The sequence below is a fragment of the Cottoperca gobio genome, chromosome 8, assembly GCF_900634415.1.
Source record: "Cottoperca gobio chromosome 8, fCotGob3.1, whole genome shotgun sequence".
Taxonomy (NCBI): domain Eukaryota; kingdom Metazoa; phylum Chordata; class Actinopteri; order Perciformes; family Bovichtidae; genus Cottoperca; species Cottoperca gobio.
The window spans coordinates 7495952-7513223 of record NC_041362.1 but is presented as its reverse complement, the minus strand read 5'-3'; the positions used below and the strand labels follow the sequence as shown (position 1 = coordinate 7513223).

General features: G+C 40.6%; 2 protein-coding genes across 5 annotated transcripts in view; both read right to left on the bottom strand.

Annotated features, from left to right (window-relative positions):
- The window catches only part of kcnt2b (potassium sodium-activated channel subfamily T member 2b), a 32898-nt gene extending 22284 nt beyond the window's left edge, over positions 1 to 10614 (bottom strand). For both annotated transcript variants that reach the window (XM_029436856.1, XM_029436857.1), the window contains exons 1-2: positions 10214 to 10614; positions 660 to 739 (exon numbers count right to left, since the gene is read on the bottom strand). In XM_029436856.1, coding sequence (XP_029292716.1) covers positions 660 to 739; positions 10214 to 10302 — 169 coding nt within the window. In that variant the 5' untranslated portion in view covers positions 10303 to 10614. The remainder of the gene's footprint in view (positions 1 to 659; positions 740 to 10213) is intronic.
- Positions 10615 to 11614: 1000 nt separating this feature from the next.
- qtrt1 (queuine tRNA-ribosyltransferase 1) lies at positions 11615 to 17267 on the bottom strand. Of its 3 annotated transcripts, none has more exons than XR_003832604.1 (10): positions 17083 to 17267; positions 16608 to 16919; positions 16419 to 16487; positions 16162 to 16300; positions 15860 to 16054; positions 14957 to 15095; positions 14605 to 14680; positions 14329 to 14439; positions 13819 to 13903; positions 11615 to 12664 (listed from the first exon to the last, which is right to left on the bottom strand). XR_003832604.1 is itself a non-coding variant. In XM_029436888.1 (10 exons), the coding sequence occupies exons 1-10, from the start codon at positions 17233 to 17235 to the stop codon at positions 12512 to 12514; spliced, it is 1431 nt and encodes a 476-aa protein (XP_029292748.1). In that variant the 5' UTR covers positions 17236 to 17267; the 3' UTR covers positions 11615 to 12511. The 3 variants fall into 3 exon arrangements, 1 of the variants encoding a protein (XP_029292748.1); XM_029436888.1 differs by having other exon boundaries at positions 13819 to 13912; positions 14339 to 14439; XR_003832605.1 differs by lacking the exon at positions 17083 to 17267 and having other exon boundaries at positions 16608 to 16932.
- Positions 17268 to 17272: the final 5 nt, after the last annotated feature.

The window sequence follows — 17272 nt, the reverse complement described above, 5'->3', positions numbered from 1 at the left end:
ACTTAAAAATACAACACTGAATAAAAGCTCTGTAGGATTCTTTGCTCTATGCACCTAAGAAACTAATAAAGGTATTAAATAAAAAACAAAACAGAATAGGTCCGGGGAACAAACGGCAGCTCGTGAGCCATTTATCATCACTACCCAAAAGCTCACTAGTGCAAACAATTCATCACATCTTTTCAATAAAGCATGTGCAGCCATGGTTGACAATGGTTGGATTAATGTAGTAGAAAATATATATAGTATTACATACGTATCTTTTCTGCTGAAAGTTAATCTTATATCCCTTACACCTCAGTTTATATTACTATTCAATTGTCTTATTTAAACAGTGATTAACCCCTTAATAAAAAGGGATGAATGCTATAATTATTTGTTCATGTCAAATGACCAAATACAAACCTGTTTCTACTTCAAGTTAACTAAAGTTGACTTATGCATGCAGTAGAAAATAAATCTAAAATATAGTATAAATATAAATGAGTCCACAGAGAAATAGTAATCACGACACAGACGTATAAAAGAGTCACAAAGACTGGTGATGAAATGCAGTGCAAGAACATCACACACAGAAATGAAACGCATCATAAGAGCAAGTCCTGTAGAAAGATAACAGGCAGACAGAGAAAGTGTGACCGCAAACACAGGCAACTCACTGGATCTTTGGTTTTTGATGAAGAACAGCTTGAGGCGCTCCTTGAAAGTGTTCTCATTCACATAGAACTCTACCTGCACCCTAAGAGAGGGACGGAGAGATGGGCAGGGACAGAGATGGGAGGGGAGGGTGAAAGAGACAAAAAAAAAGTGATTGAAGAGATAAAACTACTTATTGTATGCAGTTAGCACAAAGCACACAAGAGAAGGAACAAGTAGAGGGCTGGGAGATAAAAGAGAATAGAACAAAAGATGAGGAAAATAAAGTGTACAATTGAGCAAATTGGAGGGAGAAAGGGGTGTTAATGATTATTTGAACACTGAAAAGTATGGAAATAAGACACTGTGGCTGGCTCCATTAAAGTCTAATGGGTTTCGGAGGAAATGGTGTTCCTGCTTGTATGCCCAGACAGCTGCAGTCAGTCTCGTTATCTCCACTGATTAAATATAGAGCAACAAATTACTTCCCTCTGATGTTTCGGCTGAACATGGGAGGCCATAATTACTGCTCTTTCTCCCTTTTCCATTCTGGCACCCTCCTGTTAGAGGGACACACACATCCACTGTACGCACACAGGCCTAAAATACACATCTGTAACGGGGTCATTATTTGACCATTCACAAGCCCATCGGACATGGAGGCCCATGGAGAGGCATGATTAAAATGACAAAGAGACACTCTTCAGACAGCTCTTACATGTGTACAGGCACATAAGCAGACAGACCGACGGTGACTGTATTTCCTGTCGGACCACCTCAGGGGAGAATTCTCAGTAGCTCTCCTTTCATCCTATGGAGGGAAGAGTGGATGACTCAGGTCGAGGATGAAAAACGCCACGCTCGGCTCGCTGGTGGTCTCCTCACAACACACAGACAGATGAAAGAGAGGCAGAACAACTGCAATCTATTCTGTCTGCTGGAAGAGGAAGAGACGAGGAGGGAGGGAAGGGGAAGGGGAAGGGGAAGGGGGGGTCTTCCCAGGGTTCCAGAGTGATGCTATACCAGCATCCCACATGGTCAGAGACAAACACACCAAAGCCACCGCCACACTTTCCCAGCTACATTAAAGGGGTATAATTTTCCTCTTTGTTGCTATGGCAACACAGGATTCGTTGTCTTTTCCCCTCCCTCTCACATGAGCAGATGTGAGCAAACACACACTTGTGAAGTGTGTTCAGCCGTCTGAGCCGATACCCCGCTCCAACTTGTTGACGGCTCCCTTCGCTCTGAGCAGCCTGCTGACAATAAGGCTTTTGCATATACACGCGATTCAAAACAAAATAATATGCAGATACGCACAGTGGGGGGGGGGGGGGGGGGGGGGGGCGGGTCAGTTACACCTCTGGGCTGTAGAGATGGGACACCCTGGAGTATTTGCAGTAATAGACAGTGGCGAAGAGGTAAAGTAAGGAAAGAGTTTGTTTTGTGTGTGTGTGTGTGTGTGTGTGTGTGTGTGTGTGTGTGTGTGTGTGAGTTGTACTGAGCTAATCAACCATATATGAGTTCTTTCATGCACAGGACACTCAAACAATCAATAGGTAGCACAGACCCATTATACTATATAAAGTAAGTAATAATACTCATCCACATAAGAACAGTTACATGCTCCGGCATTATGTCATTTCTTGCTAAATTAGTGTAACTGTGCAAATCAGAGACTATTTTTATAGGTCATAATCAAAATTTGGGGGATTACAAATGGTTTGCATGATGTTCTGAGACTAAAAACAGCAAGTAAACAGTTTTTCCATGCTGCATAATATATTCTCCTGTGGAAAACCCCCCCGCTAAAGCTTCAAAGCAGGCAGAAGTGATCAGGATATTGGTTTCTCCTTAGATGAGAAAACACACGCTTGAAAATTTACAAGACACCGCCAAGACACCCTTCTTCACATTTAATTAGAATTAGAAGTATCACATATAGTGTTATTCCAATGATGATGTAATCAAGATGATTGAATTACTTTTCACAATGTGCGGAGGGTAAACAGTCATCTGGGACACGTTAACATTTCTAAAGTAGCCTAACCGACCATCGATAAAGTACTAACCCTAGCACAATGATGGACGTGTTGCAGGTCTTCTTAAGAGCTCCACTGTGTCAAGTTTTGAGTTATCATCTTCATAACAAACCAACATGTTCAAATATTTTATGTTTGCTTTCCTTTAAGCTAAATGTCTTCTTTTAAAACCGAATCCATCAGGCAGCTCCTCGTCTCGCCATGACAGTGTTAGTCTAGTATTTGCCAAACCTCCTGTTTCCTATTGCCAGTTTGTTATTTCCTTAAGGCACTTATTGATATGCCATAATTTAAAATTAAAACATTCAAACAGATGCAGAGATATCTGAAATTAGCAGTCAAATACAATAAATACAACTAAAATATAAACATTAGAGATTGTATGGATCCAGTTTAGAGGTGAAATACTTTCCCCTATTTCTTTGGAGCAGGTGGCTCAGAATTAAACACTAAACCTTTATGGTGACATAAGTTTCATTCATTTCTTCATTCATCAAAGTCCTCAAAGCCTCTTCACTGTGTGAGAGGAAGCTGTGATAACTTCCTACAAGAAGGGGATAATTTCAGAGGTCATTTTGCCCTTGATGTGTTTCTCTAAGTGAAGGCTTTTCCACTTGAGTGTACAACAGAGGATAAAGTGGAAATATAGCCCAATAAAAGACTTGAGCTGTGGGATGGATGGAGAGTCGGGATCTTTAATCTAAGGGAAGGTGTGGGGGGGGGGAGAAAAATACAATAAAAACTCATAAAGAGAATTATTTCAAAACATAAGACACACAAGCGCATCACAATGGCACCTCTGGGCAATAGTCCACATATCAGCACCCCAAGGCCCTCCAAAAAAGCACGGAGGAAATAAATGATTAGATAACTGTTGCTTTGGGAAACTGTTGCATAGAAAGAAAACACATGTCGCCGGATTAATGTAGAACTATTTTAATGTGTCGTGTAGAATTCCCCATGAGAGAATAACCCCCAAAGACGTCCTCCTCTCTTGCTCTCCGCTCTTGCTCTTCATTTAAGATATAGGTTTATTAAATATTTATTTTTTAGTCAGGACTCCAAGATTATCTCATGGGCTTTAATAAAGCAAGTACAGCAGCTTTAACAGCTGGAAACACGAGAACATGAAGCCTGGGGAGAGAATTTGCATTTGAAGTTGAAGTGTAAAAGAGAGAGAGAGAGAGAGAGAGAGAGAGAGAGAGAGAGAGAGAGAGAGAGAGAGAGAGAGAGAGAGAGACGCAGACAGATGGACAGAGAGACAGAGGGGGACATGCGGAGGAGGATCTCTGAGAGAGGGTGAACCTTGTCCTGCTGCTGTTTCCACCCATGCCTGTGCTCCGTAATGAAACAGCTCTGTCCCTCTAATGACACAGTGGAAGAGACTAAAGAAACCCAAATCTATGCGCACAGCATTGGCTGATCACAACCTCCACACAAAACCTCACAGTAAGAGGAAATGAATTCTCTTTAATTAATTTGGAGATTTGGAATAGAAATTCATATTTGGAGAAAGCCTTTGAAAAAAAAAAAAAAGGAATAAATATTAAAACATGCTGTGTGGAAAGAGAAGAGATGAATCCGAATGGACACATAAAGACAAAGATCTATCATAAATATGGATACAAATTCAGGTAGAGGCTGCCTGTCAGCTCTATCACTGCTGCGATACGGAAACAAAACAAAGATCTGTCCTGGCATTTATTCAAATATTTATAAGATGTACAGACTAGAAAAGGTAAGAGCTAAGATGAATACTAATATTTTTATCGTATTAAAAGCACCAGTGGAAATGTTATTTTTTAAAGAAGCTGTTCCTGTTTATTGGAAGACACATGGAGAAATGCTGATGGCCATAAACCAGTTTGAAGTTTATTACTCAGCTTACTGTATTGCCTGAGATGAAGGGGTGAACGGGGGACCCTTTAAGAAAAGGACACGCAATAATAATAATAATAATAATATACATAAATGAGGGCAGGAGAAATTCAATAGGATGACAAGAGGCAACTAAATTGAACATCACATCGCTCTAACAGGTTCAAGAGAGGCAAGGTGCACTTCATCCAACCAGTGATCGACAGAACATTGTCCCTGACCCAGATGCACAACCATCACACTGTGCTAATGGCAGGTGGAGATGAATAAAGAAGTAAAAAGGGAAATTTTTCTCTTAGCGCTGACAATGAATACGTTCATGCTGACTGAAGCGTCAGATGAAAATCATTTCTTTAATAACACTCATCGCTGCCACAAATACAATTTGAAAACTCCAATTGAACAAGAAATTACTTTCATAAAAAGCGTAATGATGAGTGAGACCTTTAAAGAGTCTCTTTCTCTCCTTGTCTTTTTATATAACTGAAAAGGGAGAAAATCAACCGGTCGATTTATCCAACAATCTCTCTCTCTCTCTCTACTAGCCGGGGAAATGCATACGACAGCCATCATTAACAATAAATGTGTGTGCGTCCCACATTGCATTGACAGTAAATAAGCGTGCACGGCAGCCTTCACGTCTGGGCTCCCATAGATTCAAACTCTCCATACATCATCAGTGGAAGTCTCTGATTTAAACCAGCCTTGCCTCATCCTTTCCTGATATGACTATTCACTATTTATTAGTTACTATTTACTACTTTGTTGTGCCGAAGGACGAACAGAACACGACAGAGGCTTCAGTGTTTAATTCACAAAAAAGCAATACCTGGGTCCATGATTTGTTCAAACGCCACAATCATCCCTCTAACGTGAAACTAAATATGGGTTAAAGTGATGCACAAGCTCTATTAAAAGCCATCCAATGACATTCTATCCCTTCGGATTACATTAGCCTTGGGTGTGCGCAGACATTTAACATTTGATCAAATCAACATGGGATATCAATCCGTTTCAAATCTCCGCTTTGTCAATGACTTGTGCGACACAAAAGGAGCGAAACATGAGATGAATCCTCTTTATTGCCTATCTCTGTTGTATCTCTGGGGCTGCTTGGGTTTGAAAGTCCTGTGGTGTGTTAAGCTAACACAGTTTGGGAATAGAGAAGCTGCGATCAGTGGACGACTATGCTTGTGATCCCCCACAACAGCGTGGCACAGCAACTCCCTGCCCCCACTCTGATGCCACGGGGTCTTCAAGCTACATCCAACACCGCTACAGCCCAGAAGTGCTCGGACTCACGCTTGTTGGCCCCATGGCTGTGTTAGTGTCCACAGCAGGAAAGCTCTTGTGTTGACAGTGCTCATCTAACCGAAAGGCTGGTTAGGGAGTTCAATATCTAGCTAATTAAAGCCCAGTGGTGGCAGAAAAAGCTCTAAAAATAAAAGAACCATGTGTCTGAGCACCAGGGACACACCCTGCACTGCTTTCTCTACATCCTTGGTCTATTGCTAATCAATGATAATGATGATTTAACATATACCGTATATACAGTATTAATTATCCACACGTAGCCTCAGGGTGCAAGGGGTTGCTGAAGGAACAAAGAATACAAACTTAATAAAGTCTGATTGTACGACCGCACTGAAGTGTATCTCATTCTGCCTTCAGGTAATGCCTCGTCACAAAGAGAGCGGCGGCTCATGTTCGCCAGGCAACATGTGCACAATATTCTGTGCAGCAAAATTAGACTGTATACGAGCCCTCCATCCTCTAACCGTGCCCTCTCATTTGTTCTCACGGCGGACCCATCTTTAATGTTCAGGCCTACAGGCAACCTTTCCTCTTGGTCAGTACTAATTAGCATGATGTTTTCAGACGCTTCTTTTTAATTAATAGGAAGGGACATTCGCCAGGTCTGATGCAGGTTTTATTAGCCTATCCTACTCAAGTTCCCCCAGCTCCCAATCGACTACGCTGATTTCCATTAGCAACTGGTTGTTTTTCCAGTTAACTTCACTGATGTTTACCAGCAGAATCATGCGTTATGAGGTCTGCATGCTCCCACATCACACCTTCTGTCACCCAGCCTCACATCTGATAAAATCACCTTTTCTCAGAGTGATTCTTTTCATCATACATTTTGTATCGCTAATAACTTCCTTTTATGCCAGCTCTGGCTCTGCTCACTAAAGGACTCCGGCGTCCACATTATGGAGAAGTGAAAGCAAGCTAAAACGGGTTGAATATTGACAATATTGATGGATCATGTTTTACATTGGTTTTACTAGATTAAGGCTTGACTGAAAGAATTACGAAGGAGGCAAAAGGGAGTAGGAGCTCAGGGATAAAGGATGGATGAGAGCTTGAGACAGAGATGGAGCGAAAGAAGATGTGGAGGCGACAGCCAATAAGAGATTGTTTTAAGGACAAAAGGCTGTCATTTGTATGATAATCCTGCACTCTGAGGAAAACTCCCACTGAGGCTGTCTATTGTAAAGACTCTGCTGTATTTCATTTCACTTGTAACAAATAAGGTATGCGAGCTGTGCTGAGTGTCACATGTGTGTTTATAGAATGCTAGTTTACTTTACAGCTTTAACCAGGCTGTGATACGCTTTACACAAAGTCAAATGCTGATAATCAACAAGCATACATTTCAGGGCTTAGTTTAATGTTCATTTTAAGCAAACTCCTCATCATCGTTTAGTCATCTGGCATTTCCTCAAACCAGAAGCCTCTGACTTACTGCCAGAACATATCAATGGTGTTGGTGTAAACAGAACAGTAAAGCTAAAATGTTCCCACTTCAGGGAAATTGATACATTTCTGTAACAGCAGGATACACATTACCAATCAAGTATCAGGCACAACCTCGAGGTTATGGGTTATGGGAACTCCAGAGATAAAGTCAATTTCTGTTTGTTCCAATTTGACTCAAATTAGATACAAAGCCAAAGCTGGCTTGTGAAGGACAAAGCCTAACATGTTTTGGCCATTTCCTGTTTCAAGCCGTTAAAATTAAAGTAAAACATATTTATTAATATACACTTGAAGGCCCACACACACACACACACACACACACACACACACACACACACACACACACACACACACACACACACACACACACACACACACACCAGGACACAGGTTCACAAAACAAAAAGAATCTAAACACTGGCAGAGGTAGAAAAAGGATGCGTTCAGGGGCCACATGCCCATGAACGTCAAGTGACAAGTACATTCTGAAAATGTTCAAATTTAATGAACTATCTTTTTACAAAACATTATGTAAGAAAAACCTAAAGTTTCTTAAGAAAAACAAGTGCAATTTCAACAATATTATGCCTCAGTTGATCATTTACACGTGTGCATTACAACGTACAGATCACAGTGTATCTACACAGGCACAAAACATTTTGTGGAAAAATTTGAAATAGCACTTTTATTGAATAATTGCAGTTAATGTCTTTTCTGTCATTTTTACACTTTGCAAAGTCATCCCGTGGGCCGGATTGGACCCTCTGGCGGGCCGGTGTTGGCCCGCGGGCCGTATGTTTAACACCCCTGCACTACAGATACCAGTAATAATACAATAAGGAGATAGGAGATCCCTGTGTGTAAAATAAATTATTAAAATCAATTCCCATCTTTAAAAAATTGCACTGGAAATTGAGAGGCTTTCAGTGGCTGCAGTAAAATGTATTCCACGAAAGGGGAAAATGGTATGGTCTTGGAGGCATCTTAGTTCAATCAGAACTAAGATGTAGAAGAGGACAGGGAGCAGGTGATGTCGGGTGGTGTCGGGTTGAGGTGGTGAGAGGCTGAGAGGAGAGGGCATCAGGGAGAAGGCCCACAGAGGATGACAGAAGAGGGATTATAAGGCTCAGTAATGTAAGTTTTCCCAGAGGAGAGTGCCACCATTGTGGAGATAAATTATGCGTACACATGTTGACATTTTGATGTGTGAGAGTGTCTGTGCTGGGGCGCGTTGATACTGTACGGAGCTATCTGTGCACCTGCGCCCGTTGGGACCGCCTGGTTCTTTGATGATGTTAGTTAAAGCTACTCCTGGATTAATGGACCACGGCACACAAACTGTTGGATTCAGCCGTAATTAAGCTTTCTGTCACTGTCAGAGATACAAAGGACTAAATGTGTCTGGATTTGAAAAAGGGAGAATGTGTGCACTGGACATTAGAGCTTTGAAATATGACAGAAGAAATGTAACATACACAGCCTACACAAGTTTAATCTAAACCTCAGCCCCTTGTGGAGCGCTTAAAGTGATCAACAGACTCAAAACACTCATCCACATCACAAGTGTTTAGAGGGTATAACAGCACCTCTGTGCCACCAACACACACACACACACACAGTCTTCTAAAACTGTCTCAACAGACTCCAAACCAACCAAATCAATCATGGCCCCACTGTCACTATACACCCATTTTGTTACTGAAATGATCCATGTTGTTGGCAACTGTTTTCATTTTGTCTTGCTTGATGAATAGCCTGGACAATAAGAAGTCCTTTTGTGTCTCATGGACTTCCAAGAAACAAGCAGTAAGCCCCCCCCCCCCCCACTAAACCTCTGTAATCAGGTGAGGTCACACTGCACTCTGGTTCGGAAACATTAGTCCTTGGGCAATAGCTGACAAATTACAGAAGGCCAAAAGAGCAATACCAGAGTTAGCAGGCTTCAGCTGAGCAAAATCAGGGATACAGATATACAGTATAATCATATGATTTATCACCCAAAGGGACAATGATCGATAGTTTCAATAATATGATACTCATTATTGACAGGCCTGTATGGTAACATGCAACAGTGTCTCTGTGGTGAAGCCTGACAATGCCTTCACCAGGATTGATCACTTAATAGCAAGTTTTCCCAATTATCTGATCCGAAAAACCCACTCAAGTCCACAAGCAAGTATTTTGGTCCTCATTTCCACCTAGCAACAAGATACACCAAGCATGAAATTGAGGTTAAGGTTTTCTATTAGACAGCATAATAAAATAGCTAAATTAAGCTATGCATTTCATACAACATATCCAATCGTCTGCCCTACAAATGGAGAAGCAAAGGTTAATTGCCAGAGATGGAGAGAGCAGCCTGTCCAGGTGGCAGATGGATCACTGCAAATCTCAGGAATTATGGCACGAAGAGAACTACATATGGATAGAATAAATATGGTAACATACTGTAGGTCTCAAAGGATCTCATGCAAGTGGCGCATCTTACATGTGTATATTTGAAACATAAAACACGTTTCAAATATACACATTGCGTGACATGAAAATAAATGAAATAAATATTAAGAATTAGTCTTATCATTCTCTTTTGAGTATCTTGTTCTTATGGTGGAATTAGTGTAATGCTTTTGGTGGGATCAAATTGAATTAGCAGCATTAGCAACAGTCGCCTCCGCGCACACAGGGGAACGAGTAAACCTGTTGCAGCAACAGAGCTGCACAGCTGGCAGTAAAATACTCCAACACATTCATAAAGCTGCATCAACGAGATCACAGGGAGAATATGCAGACGCAAAACAAATGAGTACTTTATAGACAAGGCGATACGATGTTCTCATGGCGCACAGATGCGCAAGGGATTCAGTGCGCCGTGCGTAAACGATGCTAGTCCTTACCTGTCGTCGGTCTGCCAGTCCCCGAGCAACAGGTCTCGGAACCGGTACCGAGGGGGCAGCGGTAGCACTTCCTTCTCCAGTTCGACCATGGTCTTCCTCCACAGAGCCCAGAGATAGACAGATATCACCGCAAACCGCACCTCCAAACCGAGGAGGTGCACCCCTCAAAACCAACTCCGTACCTCTTCCTTCTGCTATTTAAAACGTAGATTAATAACGAACACATTGATACACCTCATGGCATCGTCTTCGATCTCCCTCTTAAACAGAAACAAAACAACAACTTCTTCCTTGTTTGGCACCAGTCAGAACGCAGCTCTACTTTTCTTCTCACCGAGGCAACAGGTCGATGATGTTCATCCGTCGGTGCGTAGAGGGGGAGGCTGCACTTTTACTGTGACAGCTGGAAAGCAACTGTTTGTCTCTCAACACCAGCAGCATCCTCCCTGCCTGAGCTCCGCATGGACGCATTGACAGAACATGTGTAACCAGCCGTTGGGGAGCACTGCTCTGTTGCGACGACTTTTCATTTCAGGAATAATACATTAAAAGCAACAATTGCACAAACCTTACTCACAAAAGGAAAATCTATAACACTGTACAATAAACATTATGAACATAATACTCCCCTCTGTAATCCTGAATGATAATGAAACTCATAGGCTACACGTGATCCCCCAAAATATCTACCCACATCTGTGGAAACCTGCGTGCATCTCAGTCGTGAATCTTAACGACGCTTACGTATAGGCTATATTTATCATTTCTAAATGGAGAGCTATATACTTTTTCTTATATTATATAACATATTATGGGGTTATATATGTTTTTCGAGACAGTTGAAGAAGGTACATGTGACATGTTTTAAATTGTCTTGTTGAAATATAAATGAGGACACATCCAATTTATTTAGTGCAAGCTTGCCAACTGAGCGCTGTTGCTCACTCAATAAGCATCCATATGCTAAATATAATCAAATACAGTCAAGGCAGAAGATTGTCTACTGAGAGCATTGCTTCTCATGAAAAAAAGAACCATAATCCTGCAATAAAATCAATCTGAATGTGGGCTATTATAATATAAAATGACAAAGTCACTATTACCATAGCACAATTCCACTATGAACGTTTCAGTTACCTCTTATTCTAACTCATTAATACACACTTGTGTTTAAGGAGAAGCACTTGTAAACTCTTAATATGCACTAAACACATCATTTATTTTGCAGTACCACATGGTCTTAGATGTTAGTTTGCCTGCCAGTCATTACTTGTCACATGCTTAATCTTGTACAGCCTGTAGTCACAACAGAAGCCATAATGAAATTCAAACGTGGTGCTTAGGAGGACTGTTGACTCAAAGCCACAGACAACAGGTGTTATTCAAATCAACTGCCAATGATTAATATTAATCACCCACAACAGATCCTTGATAAAGCAGCACCTCGGTAAGCTCCAAACAAAACCTCCACTCAGAGGTCATACAGGATTACTGCCCATTGAATGGACAAGAACATGAAGACGAACAATGGATAAGAATAATGTTATACTATTTTAATAAGATGCTGCCTTAGTTTGGGATTCATTTTTTATATGTATGCTTTTGTGCACTCCTATATTTGAGCTCATATGCCTACTGTAATTGCATGTTATTTGTACTTACAGCTGAACTGCTTTTAACTCTATTAGGAAACATAGCATATCCTTTGGTTTTACAGTCCCTTTGCTCTGGTTCTCTCTATTTGGCCCTCTGGTGGTCATCATGACACAAGCACACGATCTGTACTGAGCTCGACTCATTTATCTGTTCAAACAGTCATCTGACAACTACTAGTCTGTTAGGATGAAGGTTAAAACAGCCGAGTAAATATACATTTATTAATCTTGTGCATTTGGGAGAAAAAAAAAATCAAATACCAGGTTGACACAGGAGGGCAAAACATTTCATTTCAAGTGGGTGGGCCTAGCTCTGTAGCCATGGTAACAACAAAAAGTGTCGGAGCATATCAGAGGAGATAGTTCATGTGTTTCAAACCTCATTTAAACCCCATTCAGTCTCACATTATGAGGACAATTTGCAGAGGCTGAGTAAAGCAGAAGACAACCAGGCTTTACCCCTTCAGATCAAAAGCCATTTTCCTCGTCGGCAACCAAACTGGCAATTCATACACAAATATAAACAAAGAGTAGAAAAACAATCATCCATAAAAATACAAATAAAGTCATTTAAAAAGATATAAAATCTTTCGGTCACAGTTTGACGTCCCCATTTTAGAGCAGGACGTTTGGCTTCCAAGTTCTATTCCAATGTAACGTTGACGGAGGCGAGGGCGTCCACAGCCCAGCCGGGGTACTGGTCACGAGAGGGAAACATTCGCTTCATGAACGTCTGTATGAACTCAGGGAAGCGGCCTTCCACAATGCTTCGTCTCACAGAGAGCATCAGGGTGAGCTGCGAAGAGAAATGAATAGAAGGAAAATATTGTGATTATTGATCTCCAGTGGGAAATGTGCTACAGGAGCCGCATCATCAGAGTAAACAGAGACATGCTACTGCTCACCATGGCAACATTTTAGGGTAACGTGTGAATGTTTCACAGCAATTAAATACTTGTCGCGACATTTTACGGTAGAGTGACGGTCCAACGATCCAACCAACATGGACGTGCCATTTAAAAAAAAAAAGACAGCTTGAGTGGGAAAACGTGAAAAAACTTTTAAGAAATCAAGAAATGAACATGTTGCATAATCAGACATTATCCGATATGATTTCTTAACATGAACATTATTATTTTTGGACATTTCTGTCACAAAAGGAGACTCCTCGTGGTTTTGATAATGCCAGAGTAGCAAAGCAAGTTTGTGCCACTTTGAGTTGCAGAGAGTACTGAGGGATTAAATGACCGTGACCAAGGCGAGGACATCATCTGAATCATGTCACGTACATTTGTAAAGTTCAACATCTGTTGTCAGATTTCTGTCAGAGCAATTAAGACTTTGAAACACTTATGTAAACTTGTATCTCAGGCTGATATCTCTCAGGGGCAGGATTACAGATACAGGAAACAAATTGACTGATAAAACACTCTTGATACATGTCAGGATTATTGAAGCCATTTATTTATATATATATATTTTTTTATATACAAATAAAAACAATATACTTTTATTTTTTTGAAATCAGCTCTTTAAAGCAAATAAGGAAATCAGTCAAAAATTATTACTGTGGTAACTTTAGGTCATTGGATTTAAAATGTAAATATAGATATATAGAACAATATAAAAATGTCTTGTATAGTCATTTTTAGATTTTATTTAATTTAACTTCAGTTTTTCAGTAGTCAAATGAATTGATAGTGTGCCTTAAAAAAATATTATTAATCATGTCACATGACATTTTTCTCAAATGTTTTCCTGTTACACATTTGTATTTGACACTTTTCAGTAACACTTTGAGATTAAATCATTTTTTACTAAAAAGAAGATTCTACTGAAATATTTCCGTTACTACAGCAATGATGGTTGAAGTGGTAAAATGTTTTTGTTGATGTTTAATCTGGAGTTGTGATGTTATGATAACTGTAAAGAGACATTTCCAATACTGACCTGGTAGGCAATGTTGTGGATGGTGACGTGATGTGTGGCTGCAGTGTCACTCTTAAACAGAGCATGGAGGTAAGCCCGACTATGTCTGAAACAGAAACCAGGCATATTATTTACATTTTTCCAGGAATGTAGTTATATATATATATATATATATATATATATATATATATATATATGCAGCACAACATGTCTAAACACCAGGCACCATCCACTTGCATCAAAAATGGGCTGAAGATTGTGAGCCACATGAGATCAAAGTGACCATTTAAGGTAGCTGTAAGTCTGGGTGTTCTACTGCAGAGAAATGACATCATAAAAATACAGGAAACATTCATTACAAACAAATACACAGATTGAGGTTGTCGTCCATCGCCAACACATCCCTCCTTTATACCAAAAAGAAGTAATTGAGTGCTAGGCGAACAAATCAAACCAAGGCACTTCAGTGCTTTTATAAACTTAATTATCTGTCCTGATGAAGAAAAATGTTTAGTTTTTTCTTGACTTTACCTCTTGCAAGGTGGGACACTGGCAGTCTGGGTCTATGGGCTGGAAGTCTTTGGCATACTGGTTATGTTTTATCTGGAGGGATCCCCAAGGCACCAAGGCAGAGCCAAACCTCTGAGGAAACAGAGACACAGTTTAAAATTCATTTTTGATAAGAAGTAAAATGACAATTTAAAAGTGATAATCAGTGTGTGTGTGTGTGTGTGTGTGTGTGTGTGTGTGTGTGTGTGTGTGTGTGTGTGTGTGTGTGTGTGTGTGTGTGAGGTAGAGAGAGCTTACTGCAGTGCGGGTGGGGAACACGCAGTCAAACATATCACATCCCAGAGCTACACACACCACCAAGTCCACAGGATACCTGCAGCACATCAACAAATAGTCGGTATTTTATCGAAATCGTAATATGTACTAGTGCAATATCCAAATCGGTGGAGACGCTATATTTGAAAAGATCCCACCATGATCATTTTAATACACTTTTCAATGAAAATAAGAATAATGATGCAAACATAAACATTCCCTCCATTGTCGTGAATCATATCACAATATCAGTCAAAAGAATCGCAATTACATATTTTTTCCAAAGCTCTACCATAAACACAACAGTTCTCATGAGATATTTGAACAAACTTACCCCACACCCATGAGGTATCGAGGCTTTTCTCGTGGCAGGTGGTCAGTGCTCAGGGTGACCATCCGCCAGAAATCATTCTTCTCTTCTCCTCCACTCAGGCCTCCGATGGCAAAACCAGGAACGTCGCGTTGAGTCATTTCTGCAGAAAGGGGAGAAGACATCCAACGCACAAGTTTGAAACCTCATCATCAGTTTTAAACTGTTGAGAATTTGCTAATTTGCAACTAGACCTGACATTCAAGTATGAATGTGCTCTTCACTTAAGGTGACTGGGTTGTTGCAGTCAGTGCCCCTCTTGCAGAATTAGTAACATCTCTTAAAAACTTTTCATTGATGCACTCACATCATATTACTTCTGTGTATTATATTTTCATTTAAAATTTGTATTTTGGTTATTGTCCGATTTCATTTCATTGCAGTCCTACATTTTTCTTTCCTTCTGATTTAACCATGTAAAGCACTTACTTGTAACTCTGCTTTGAAATTTGTTGTTAAAAAATAATGTTTACTATATTACTATTATATTTCAAAATTCCAAAATCATATCTTTGCACAAAATGATGCTTTTTATATTTGATTTATATTAAAGATCTTGATTCCTCTTCACCTCCTGATACTTTGCCTGCCACCTGTTTGTTTCACATGCACTTCCTCATCGGATCGGTATGTAAAAGCTTATTTACATTCATGGATACAAGAAATGGAGATAAACATGACATGTTAACTTTCCAATTAATATGGCCTCTTTCCAAATTATTTTAAATAATTGAATTTTCCAGGCATTTAAACATGTTCACAGTCTCCATCCAAATATGATCCAATCCTCCAGCATGCTTACCAATACCAGGTATACAGGGACAGAGGTAGTAGAGAAAGGATCACCACAGTGCATGATTTTTTTACCATCTAGACAGGCCTTGCGCAGCTCTACATTCAGCCCTCCCTGGATGATTGCAAAAAGGTTTTGTTTGTCTGGATTTTTATTGGCTGCTATGCAACGGTCCAGCCAGCGGATGGATCTGTGCATTGCCTCTTCGACTCGCGGCCCTTTCAGGGTACTGCTGATCACATCGTCCAGCTGCATCATGATGTCTGACCCTGGAGGAACACGGAAAAACATGGAGGCCATATTTTAGCCAATGGGAAACTGAGGGGAAGGTCCAAGTCTTTGTTGTTTAGTACAAATTGAAATCATTTTAGCACACCCAGACTGTTCTGTATGTCGATGGATTTCTCAGGACTAAGGAGGATCTCTTTGCCATCATAGGGGGACTTGAACTTCACCCCTTCCTCTGTGACCTCTGAGAGCTTAACAAGAGACACCATCTGAAAGCCCCCGCTGTCCTGTAAGCAGAGGAAAGTGAAACACACGTTTTCAACAGAGCTCATCACGTACTTTTGTGAATGTGTAGGCTATTCATCATCTATGACTTATTGATTCATTCAGGAAAGCTATACTCACAGTTAAAAGATTTCGCTTCCAGTTCATGAACCCATGTAAACCATTTGCTTTCTCAATCAAATCAGGCCCCTGCAGGCAGCAGCAAGTACAAATGGAAAAAGAAAAGTTGTCATGAATTAATACAGCCACGAATAAAGTCTAATGAATCATGCGTAAAACGGAACAGCTATTATTGCAGTGTTTGCCTACCGGTCTCATGCCCAGGTGATATGTGTTTCCTAGACAAATCTGACAGCCAAGACCCTCCAACTGATCCACAGTGATTCCCTTCATAGTGCCCTGAGTACCGACAGGCATGAACACCGGGGTGCTCACAGCAGAGTGAGGCAGAATTAGATCACAGGCTCTTGCCTTTGTCACTGGGCATTCAGCGACGATTCGTAGAGTGAGTGGAGAAGCTGCAGACAGAGCTTTCTTCAGTGACATGATGTTTTCTGAAGTATTTACATCAGCTTCACAGCTCTCTGGTAGCAGCCATGTTGAACATGTGACGTGAAGCGGCTGCAAATTGGAAAACGTGTTGACCAATCAGAAATGAGCAGTTTGTTTAGAGCGAAGAACACGCCTTTTCAATATCCAATCAGAATGTTAGTTTAATGGAGTGGCAGCGAAATTAACCAATCGACTATCTGGTTTCACAGACAAGAGGCGGGTCTCTACTCACCGGTTTCGGTCGGATGTCATCTCCTCTCTTTCCGGATGGTGTGTGTTTGTGTAGAGGAAGTTTTGTTTTGCGAGTTTTCCGTCCTTTTCGACTGACTGGGTATTTAGTTAATGCGCTTAAAAGAACACGAAATAATATTAGTGTGAATAGCATTACCGGTAACTGCACAAGTGTTGAAGGACAGAATAAA

Bases quoted from the DNA above. Each gene is read 5' to 3' on its own strand.
- qtrt1 (XM_029436888.1), bottom strand. From the start codon at position 17,235: ATGCTATTCACACTAATATTATTTCGTGTTCTTTTAAGCGCATTAACT. The intron at 16,055-16,161 runs GTGTGCTAAAAT...GTGTTCCTCCAG, and splicing joins CGACATACAGAACAGTCTGG to GGTCAGACATCATGATGCAG. The intron at 15,096-15,859 runs GTAAAAAAATCA...CCCTTTCTGCAG, and splicing joins GCGCAAGGCCTGTCTAGATG to AAATGACTCAACGCGACGTT.